The 10816-nt window shown below is 41.3% G+C and overlaps 1 protein-coding gene across 3 annotated transcripts; it reads left to right on the top strand.

Moving 5' to 3' along the window:
* The first annotated feature begins 373 nt into the window (after nucleotides 1-373).
* Nucleotides 374-10609, top strand: LOC111852590 (tumor necrosis factor ligand superfamily member 13B). 3 transcript variants are annotated; one of them, XM_072698379.1, is made up of 8 exons: nucleotides 374-462; nucleotides 859-980; nucleotides 3223-3517; nucleotides 3885-3972; nucleotides 4882-4938; nucleotides 7401-7516; nucleotides 8523-8673; nucleotides 9001-10609. In XM_072698379.1, the coding sequence occupies exons 1-8, from the start codon at nucleotides 430-432 to the stop codon at nucleotides 9111-9113; spliced, it is 975 nt and encodes a 324-aa protein (XP_072554480.1). In that variant the 5' UTR covers nucleotides 374-429; the 3' UTR covers nucleotides 9114-10609. The 3 variants fall into 3 exon arrangements, with proteins under 3 accessions (XP_072554480.1, XP_023684581.1, XP_023684659.1); XM_023828813.1 differs by lacking the exon at nucleotides 859-980; XM_023828891.2 differs by lacking the exons at nucleotides 374-462; nucleotides 859-980 and adding an exon at nucleotides 2031-3061.
* Nucleotides 10610-10816: the final 207 nt, after the last annotated feature.

Genomic DNA, 10816 nt, shown 5'->3' with positions numbered 1-10816 from the left:
TGACAGGGGATTTCTCTGTAATGTCCACAAGCAGGTTGAATGATTTGACCAGAATATTGCACTACAACAGGAGCGACTCCAGCAAATAAAACCAGTTCTAAACACCAATCTATTTTTGGTATAAAGTTCCTCTCAAATGCAATCCCTTCTGTCAGCTGCTAGTGTTGTAAATGTTTCAGAGATTTCAGCACTCCATGTTACTCACTGTTCGCCTTAAAGACAAAACTGGGGGGAAAGGCAGGACTAGATGTCCCCATATTTTAAGGTTAAATGCTATTACCCTATTCCTCATAGGTCGTTCCCTAATTTACAAATTACTAGGCCTACAATAAGGGACAGAAACTAAGTGACCGCCTCCTACATTTCGAAGCAGAGCCCTGTTAATAACAAAAAGCCAAGATGCAGACGGACTAGAAGAAAACGTTTAAAATGCGAGTACACACACTTCGACGTTTATTCCAGGTCAGAATATTTTCTATTCGTAACGTAAATTAGTAGTGTTTACAGAAAAGAAAAAAAGAGCTATTTCTTCTCAAGTGAGAAAAGACAAGCATATCTCTACGATTCTTACGTCTGAGAAATATTTATTTCGTTAAAAAGGCACAGAAGCCGGGTTTATTTTTGGTGTTAAACATTGAAATTTTTAAAGGATAAAATCTTATTTTAAAAGCCGTTTTTCTTTTCCGTGTTTCTTGTGTATTTTTACAACTATGTATATACTACAAAATTTATAACTATTTGAATGGCGGATATGCATATATGCCTGTTCCTGCTATGATGTCAATTCATAAATGGGACCATAAAATACTTCGACACTCAACACACCACTGCGAAATGATACACTGGCTGCGTCCTTAGGCTGGATTCGAAGTCCGATACGTCACAGCGGCGCGACAAGGCTGTCCCACTTCGATGGCTATTTCGTTGCCGAGATCCCAAGATTCATTGCGCGAACCTTCGAAGGATTCAGCCTACAAAGGGTATGCGGAGGCTATACAGACCGCGTCCCTCGAAGAACGCAGCTGCTGAATTCGGACTAGTCTTTATATTTACGTAAGCTGATGTCAGCAAATATTACGCACCCTATTTCCGGTGAACGCGGAAATACGTAATTGATGGTTACACGCTTTGTGTTCCGTTGTGCAACACTGCCAAAGCGCATATGTTACCTTGTCTGCTTTGTGTTCCATACTAACAAAATGAAGTAACATTTTGAAACTATGGAAAAATAGCAATTGCTTATGTTTGAAATTCTCTTCAGTGCGCGACACGAATTATTTATTAATATGATTTATTGATTGAGATAATTACAATTTGTTGTGCTTGGTTTTTTAACACCTTTGACACCTTTGGTTTGACAAGCGGGAAGCAGTACTGTCATGTTCCATTACGCACGGTACTCATTTCACCCTACGCTCCGGTATTGGGTCGCATTGACCTTTAGAACCAGACAAACGCAAAATGCGTTGATTGTCGCACCCATTAATCTTGAGCTCTTTACTTTAAATAGGTATAACGCGCGGACATGACATCCATTGATGGAATCGAGAGACCTTACTAGATCTGGTCGGCCAAGTTGCAACGTTGTGCGCTAAACTATTTCAGAGTAATCCTGTGCGAAATGAGGCATATATTTTAAACATTTTCTGCCAAAACTCACCCCTGATAATCCATCAAACATCGATATTATTCACATTAGACGGTAAACAAAACGCATATTCGGTTCCGCAATGATCCACGCGCTACCCTTATGGGGAAAAATATACATTTCATAATTTATGTATTATCCTATAAATAAAACAATATTAACTCAAATATTAACCGGAGTTATACTAGAAATAACAACAAAACGCAGCATTATATTTATTAGTAATACAATCACTTGATGTTTTCCTAATATTTTATTCACATAAGTTTGTATATGTATGTTTCATGTCGAGCTCCGTCAAAAGAGAGGAAATAGAGTGCACCCATTGTGTAATTGGAACACCTCCTACATGTAAACACAATGACGTGCTGCAGCGTTGGTTAGTTTGAGGTTAAAATGCCAACTAAAAGTTTCATTTTCAAATTTCACCAATCCGCATATGTAGGCGGAAAACGATGGCAATAATCATTCAGCATTAAACTCTAAAACTGTCTGTAATGTTTGTGTCTATGCAGTGGATCATAAACTAAGCAATACGTTTGTATTTCAGTTTCATTCAGACGTTATGAAGTTAATAAATGTCTATCAGATAACTTCAACATGTAACCAAGAAGACGAATAAACAAAGATATTCATTTCCGCCTGGCACTAACCATATATTCCTTCACAATACTAAGCCAGGGAAAGGTCCCCAATGAAACCCCTGCATTCCCATATCATAGACACTCTAATCTCAACATTTATAAGATTATAGTTGTAGTGCCTGCAAATTTTCATGTTAGATGAGACTAAAAACTGAGAAACTTCAATATACGCATGTAGTTTTTTTTTTTCTCATAAAAAGGATGATATCAAGACTCAGAATTTACACACCAAATTATGACATAACTGAGTAGCACAGAATGTGTTAAAAAGAAAAACATTCCGCAAATGTAGCAAAGTCATGTACATTCCATGAAAGAAGCTTAAAATCAAAGGGATAGAAAAACGTCAAAATGTATACAGTTGAAAAGACTAATATAGAGCAAAACCTGTGTGATTCACAGCTCAAATTAATGGCAGCACTTGGGACACTGATCACTGACATTTATCTTTAACGATGGTGCTAGTGTATGACTACCATTAAAATAATTACTGCAACATTAATGAGTATTTCAGGCCAATATATAGTTTTTTTTCTATTTAAAATCTTTGAACATGCCGATTCTGTTTTCAACTGTTTATTTTGACATGTTTTATATGCATTATTTAATCATGAAGAGTGCATATTTACAAAGAACAACCAGTGGTCATCACCAGGAGGAGCAGTGAGATAATGACATCTAAGAGAGTGTTTCAGCCTAAAAGTGAATGTCCTGTATTTGTAGCAACTGCCTGATCTTTCATATTTGCAATCTCTGATCTCAGGCTGAGGTATGATATTTAGATCATTCAGTCCAAATTAAAAAATTAGATGATCGATGCGCGTACGCAATTTGCTGAACAGTCAGACAGGAAGTGTGCAGCTCCGCACGCTATATATGCAGAATCGAGAGAAGTTTTCTCTTCCTCACGGCTATTCATCTCGACAGCAGCACGCAGGGTGAGCTCTGGTCCCGCTCGCCCCGTGGAAAGCGGCCTACCATGCCTACAGATCCTGGTTACGAGGTGGCCCCTGGGGGCCCAGAGTCACGGCAAGGGGGCATCTCCCGGACAGCTTTGGCCATGGGTCTGGCAGCCTTTGCATCTTTCTTTTTGGCTGCCATCTCACTCTACTTCACCTTGGCCCTGAAGGCTGAGGTGACTGTTCTGCGCTCCCATTTGTCCTGGGAAAAGAACAGCCACCAGCAGCAGGCAGGCAACGCCGAGATGTTAAGGGATGGACAGTGGGTAGGTCACCACTTCCTGTTGGTTCTCATCCACCACAGATTCAACTCAGGCTTAGTCCTCTTTTGCTTTGATTGAATTTATACCACTGCGGAGAGACTTTAGGGAGGATGACTGTGCTTTGCAGTTTTTGTAGCTGTTTACTGAAAATAAACACCTCAAAGCCAAACCTAAAACCACTTATCTCACTAGCAGGGTAGCGATACATTTGTACCCAAATAACTCCTCAATTTTCTTCTCTAGTTTGTTTGACAGGACTTAGGATTAAATTTAAAACCGAACCATTTTCCAAATGATATCCTGACACCTGAACGTGCTTCTTTGCCTCTTGTCCAGTCTGGAAATAAACTTCTTCAACTGTGGTCCGCAGCACTCCCCCAGTCCACATGAAGCAAGGCCCACTATGGAAACACCAAAGGCAAAGGAGCGGGGCACGAGGATAGTCTTGGAGAAACCAGGTACAGTAAATGCGTGGCTGGTCCAAGGAGTGGCCAAGGGCTCCGCTGACCATTGCTGTCTAGGAATGTCTAAGGAAGGAGGCTTGTTGTTGTCTACAGGCAATGTTGCGTGTTTCAAAGGTATCGCTTGCAATTAAAATGCCAGTACAAGAGCAAACAGTCAAAGTTTCCACCTGACTTGAAACTTGGTTGCTCATTTTTTTGTAGATGTAAGAATATTTTTGTAGTGTGAATATTGTGGGTGTCGGGCTATCTAGTGTGAAATGTGTCTGAGCCATGTCTGTGTTTCCTGTTTGAGGTTGTCTTGCCTATAGAATATTGGTCTGCATTAGTAACAGGCTTACAGTATCATTGGAAATTATGTAGTCAACAGAGGAGCATGTGGGAGGAAATGGGAGAAGTGTGATGGCAGGAACTACCTGGTATGAATGATTGTCAAGGAAAGTTCCACGCAGAGATCATGCAGAGCTGGATGTTGGATTCGAATCTGCATGCCCTGAGTGGTCAGTGCTGACAAACCACCCCCAAACAACACATCAGAAAGTATTTGCTCAGTTTCATATTGTACCAATGGAAAGTTGTGTCATTTTCTCAGTTTGACTGTCACAATGTGAGAGGTTCTTAATTTGACTGTGCAGCAAGGGTGCTGCTCGAGATTTTTGATCCCATGAAAGCGTATCATGTTGGCCCCCCATTGCAGACCAATGAAATTATATTCCAAATTTTTGGGGACCCTGGAATCATCCCAACTTCCCCCCCTTTACGATGCCCCTGTTGTGCAGTACCAGCCAACAGGGAAATTCTGAGAACGGACAGTGAGGTTTGTGTGGAATTGTTTCTGTAGAAACCATGATGGGAGTCATGATATTTCTTTATTCTGTTCTGACCGGAGTCCTTTTCCCTCCACAGTGTTTCAGCCTTGCTTGCAGATGATAGCAAATAGCCACGGAAGCATCATTCAGAAAGGTAACCACCTGACTGTAAAGACTGAGGGAAATATATTACTCACCATCTTTCCAATAATCAGTGTGATTTAGTGTAGAATACCTAAGTGTAGATGATTCAAGAGACAAATAAAGCTTTAAGTGGCGATCAGGTGTTAAAACAAACCCCAGTGCATTGTGGGAACGCACAGCAAAGTTCCCTTTAATGAGAAGCATGAATATACAGTACTGTGCAAAAGTATTAGGCAGTTATTAGTATTAGGCTTTTTATCTGGTTAGTAATTGTATATTTACTTAAAAAACACAATGTAATATTAGAACATATGCAAAAGAACAGTGATAAAAGAACTATGAAGAATTCATTCTGTTCTTCAAAAACTAGGTGATATCTTGTTGGATGGCTAGATGAACACCGCACCAGTTCCCAAACCTCTCCTCATGGGCACAGTGCAAAAGTTGTGTGTGTGTGTAGACACACCTACGCATACAAAGGTTTATTTATACCATTTTCTACATTTTAAAATAATTATAAAGACATCAAATCTATAAAATAACATATATGGAATTATGCACTGACTAAAAAAGTATTAAACAAAAAAATGTGAATTTGTTCGTGGCAGCTCTGTGGGTTGGGACTCAGAACATTGTCAGTTCAAATTCTGTGGTCAGCGGAGTGATGCGACCACTGGGCCCTTGAGCAAGGCCCTTAACCCCAGTTGCCCCAGGGGCTGGCTGACCCTACTGTCCCCTCTACACCAGTTCCATGAGATGGCCTCCTGGGACGCTTTTCCATCTCCCCTTAAGGAGGTCCCACATAAAGGGGTTTGATAATGAAACTGATGCACTTGGTTTATGGCCAATACAGCATCAGTTTGTCTTGGGAATGACGGATACAGGTCCTGCACAGTGGGCAGAGGGATTTTGAGCCATTCCTCTTGTAGATCAGTGGCCAGGTCACTGTGTGATGCTGGTGGAGTAAAACGTTTCATGACTCGCTCCTCCAAAACGTTCCAAAGTGGCTCAATAATATTCATGCCTGGTGAATGTGCAGGGAGTAGTAGACCTCAGGAATGCCATGATATTACAGCCCAAACCATCACTGATCCACCCCAACGCTGCACTCTGTCCAGTTGGTAAGCCTCTTTGGACCTTCTCCACACGTAACTCTCCTGAATGTATGCAAGAAAGCGAAGTTGGACTCATGACAACATGAAAAAGATGTTCATCAGCTGTCTTCTTTCCTAAAATAATGCCAATGAATATCAGTCTGGCTTTAGACCAAACCATAGCACAAAAACAGCTTTAATCAAAAGAATGAATGATTTGCTTATGGCTTCTGACTGTGGCTGTGTATCTTTGTTGGTGTAACTAGATCTAACTTGTTTTAGTTTAGCTTATTATTCAGTCTAGCTTATAGTCTAGTTCTAGCTCTAGCTAACTGCTCACTCCCAGTCAGACCTATAGTGTGAGGTGTAGAGCTGGGTGGGGATCGGTGCAATTGGCTTTGGATGAACTGAACTGTCAGCGCTGTCACTCTAGCTTCACACCCCGTCTGTCTGGCTCTTCCTAAGGTTTCTTCCTTCTAGGGAGTTTTTCCTTGCCGCTGTCGCCTCTGGCTTGCTCACTGGGGGCTTTGGGTGCAGATAATGTAAAGTGTTTTGAGACAATGTAATGTTGTGAAAATGCTCTACACAAATAAAATTGAATTAAATTGAATCAGAGAACAATACGTTTCACATTGTCCACAGCTCAAAATTTGTAAATATTGGCACCATTGAAACTGATGTTTGGCATTGGCACAGGTGACCAAAGGTTTGGCTGTAGCAGCCCGATCATGAATATTGACTCTGTGGAGCTCCTGATGAACAGTTTTGCTGGAATCAGGAGTCGATGTGCACATTTAATTCTGCCATCAGTTGGGCAGCTGTGGTTTTATGTTTTTTTGGATACAATCTGGGTTAGTGCCTGGGCATCCCTTTCAGATAGCTTCCTCGTGCGTTCACAGTTACTCCTGTTGGATGTGGTTCCGTCCTGCGTGGTGCTAGGCTGACATTACCCTGGATACCGTGGCTCTCGATACATCACAAAGACTTGCTGTCCTGGTTGCAGATGCACCAGCGAGACGCACACCGACAATTTGTCCTCTTTCGAACTCTGACATGTCTCTCATTATGTTGTGTGGATTGCAATATTTTATATACAGCTGCTAATTCGGCCTTCACGCTTTGCTCTTACTGATGGAATGTGCAAATCAGTGAAGACTGACCACCGGGCTGCCCGATTATAGGCATGAAACCTCAAACACTATGTTGGCCAGTGTTTTGGTATCATTGTCCAACCCCTGTACTGTATATGTATGCACACACAAACACACACACACACAGATATATAATATAGGGTTGTCTGCTTTAAAGATAAGGTGTGTCTTCTCTGTGCTGTGCTGAGCTTGTGGGAAGGCGCTCATGGTGTGCCCACACATTTCAGACAGCACATATACTGCTATTCCATGGCTAGTTGGCCTGAGGAGGGGCGACACCTTGCTGGAGGACAAAAACACCATCCTGGTAATAGAGGGGGGGCTCTACCTCGTCTACGGCCAGGTAGGCTCCTGTTCATTGTTTCCGCACACATGCCAACCCCCTACAGAACTACATTTAGCACAAACCAACAGTGCAAATCTAACTGTGAAAAAGAAGTGCATTTATATTCATATTTACAGTCTCTAAAGGGACTCGAGGTGTCATTCTGTCATATGCACCAGTAGATAACTGTAAGTTCCCTTCAGTCTGCTCCTCAGCTCTGCTAACTACTCCTGCCTTGAGTTTAGCTTAACACTTCAGTGCTGCAGCTCTCCCACTTTACCTCTAGGGCGGCGCTGATATTCCATTGACCCACCTGTATTATGCAGTATAAAATCTATGGGCCAGACCCACAAAGTGCAAAGATCCATAAAAGACATAGAAGCCCCTATTCAGTAACCCAGCAAAAGGGATATTTTATTATAGATTACTTGTTCTACTAACCTACATCTTTTATTATAATGACTAAAGACACTGAGCCGTGATCTGTTGCCGGTTCCTTTTTGCCTTTGGAAGTCACTAACACCCACATTTCTGCTGGAAAAATCTGGGTCTGTAAATGAATTAAGCTGCAACTTGTTTCGATAAAAGCATTGGCTAGACAATTAATTAAATAATAACCAGCTCAGTAAGTTCAGGTCGCTCTGTGGTCTCTGGGCTTGTGACATCAGTTACACGTCAACCCAGCAGGACCAAAATGCCAACACCACAGAAAGATAGTGATTCAGGCTGGATCCGCACTCAATTTTATCTGAACTAGATGTTAAACATCAATGTGAAGAAAACAGGATGCTTGGTTCTTAACCACGGCATTGATGTCCTCCATCTCTACACTATTTCAGTGGCATCCAATAATCTTTTTTTTTTTTCCATCATGTACTTAAAAATCCGACACACCCTTACTTGCAATACTTGAATGTAATTATTTTTATGGCTTCTTTATTATGTCATTATAATTATGCAGTTGCCTTTTATTACTTTTTTATTATGTCAGCTGGAGATAGATAAAGCCTTATGTTTCTGCCAGGTTTATTACATGGATAAGACCTTCGCGATGGGTCATGTCATCAACCGAATAAAGCAAGAAATGGTTGGAAACAACCCGCAGAAAATCCCTTTATTCCGCTGCATCCAGAACATGAACCAAGACCATCCCTACAACACCTGTTACACAGCAGGTATGTTCCCATCAACCAGGATTATGGAATCCGCTTCTCCCAGTATGAATAAAACTCACTGCCACCAAGCCACCCAATTTCTAATCCATTATAACTGTGGGTCTTTTTCTAACATTTTCATTTAAGTTATTTCACCGTTGTTTTTTGTGCAAACTTTTTTGAGAGAAACCTGGGTGAACCCGTCCCTTGGAGCATTTGGAGGTTAGGGGTTTTGCTCAATGGCAGCCAGGTCATCTCCTGGTGCCCTGGTTAGTCATGCTTGGGCAACACTGGGTCTAGGGAGCAAGTGAGGTACCAGAATTTACTCCTCTGGTTGTGTCTCTCCAGGGGTAGTGAAGCTGGAGGCCGGGGACCGGGTGGAGCTGTTGATTCCTCGTCAGACTGCAAACATCTCCCTCTCTGGAGAGGACACCTTCTTTGGAATCATCGGGCTTCTGTGACATGGGATATTTTTGTAGTGATGGAGGATGCCATGGTTATGAACTGAGCAGCCCACCTTCTTCACATTGATTTTTATCACCTAGTCCTGATAAAACTGAGTGGATACAACCTGAATCATTATTTTTGTATATTGGTGGCATTTTGGTCCCGCTGGGTTGGCTTCTAACTGATGTCACAAGGCCGGAGACCACAGAGCGACTTGAGAACAAGCATAAATGCTCTGCTGTATTACTCTGTCTGCTGAATTTAACTAATGGTCCTCAACTGCTGTCACTCAGTTTCTTCTTACGGTGACAATGTACTATAGAAGAAGCATTGTAAATGAAAGCCACCTTCGAAAGCCACATGCTATTGATGTTATACTGTAGCTGCAAGTGGATAGTTTGTTGCGTTTGTATGCATCTTGTTAACCTTTCCTTCTGTTTAGAGCTTGACAGATACGTTCATTTATGGGTATTTATACCAAAGATAGGGTAGCTGATGCATTTATTCAAGTAGACGATTATAAATTGATAATTTTACCTATTCATACATATTAATGTTTTACCAGATCTATTCATGTTCATTTCTTTTCCACCACTAGATGGAACTGTGGTCCGGTCAGTTCAAAGAGGATGTGGCAGTGTGTAATGTTAGGAGCGGCCTACTGTACAGTGGGTTAGCTGGAAGTGGACAGGGAGAAGCTAATAGTATTTAAAATGGTCATCTGCCTTATTGCCAAAACTGCTCTGTCTATGACAAATCCTCTAGACATGTCCTGAAATGAATAATATTACACTTTCCAGCTATGTTCACTTAGAGCTATGATCAGAAATTAACAAAAGGAGGATAGAAACCAGACAGGCTGTACTTTACCATGTTTTTTTCCTGCCTGAACCCATTTCCCCCAAATTATTTTATTTGGGTTATGTATTTAAAACAATGAGATCCTGCTGTAAGACAAAGAATGGCTAATTGCTAATGAATATTAATATTGACACATAAAAACAAAATGTACCCTAGATACTTTTAATGAGGGAGAAATGAGCCTTTGAAATTTATGGTGATAACTGTAGTCTTTCTGCTACTCCCTGCTTGGATCCAGTGGATAAAACAGTGACTTTTGGGAAGGCAGTGACTTCCAGTGCACAGTAATCTTACCCACAGTGGGTTTCACAGCCTCAATTCTCTGCAATTTGAGCAGAAAGTTGCCTCTAGGGGGCGCTTTTACCCAAGCCCTGTGAAAGAGATGAAACACTTGATCTAAACACTGAAACAAGGTGACATAGAGGTGAGTGACTGCAGCTGCCAACCAGTCATCTACCAGAATGTCACTTTCATTGTTGTAACTGTCACTTCACTGTGTGTTGGCCGTATCTGTGAGAACAACCTGAGAATATCTGTCTGTAAAGATGTTCGGAGATTTTAATGTACAGGGTGGGGTGGTTTATGCTGACTATTGTGGCACTTGCAGTTTTGAGATGCCGTCTGTCCGAAGGCCTTGTTATTTTCAACATAAAATAAATAATAATAATAAAAAAAAATCGAAACAGCGAAGCGAAGTTTGCTACAAATCGATCGACTAATCAGTGATTAACATTATATATTACAAATACGGTTTATAAGCAGAAGGTCTGTTTACGGCTTGTGAAGCTGTATAATTTTGCCATTGTTTTTGACAAATTCACAGGAAACACAGCAAAGGTCGGGATCTAAGTAAATT

This window comes from Paramormyrops kingsleyae, chromosome 1, assembly GCF_048594095.1.
Source record: "Paramormyrops kingsleyae isolate MSU_618 chromosome 1, PKINGS_0.4, whole genome shotgun sequence".
NCBI lineage: Eukaryota > Metazoa > Chordata > Actinopteri > Osteoglossiformes > Mormyridae > Paramormyrops > Paramormyrops kingsleyae.
This window is presented reverse-complemented; position numbering and strand designations above follow the sequence as displayed.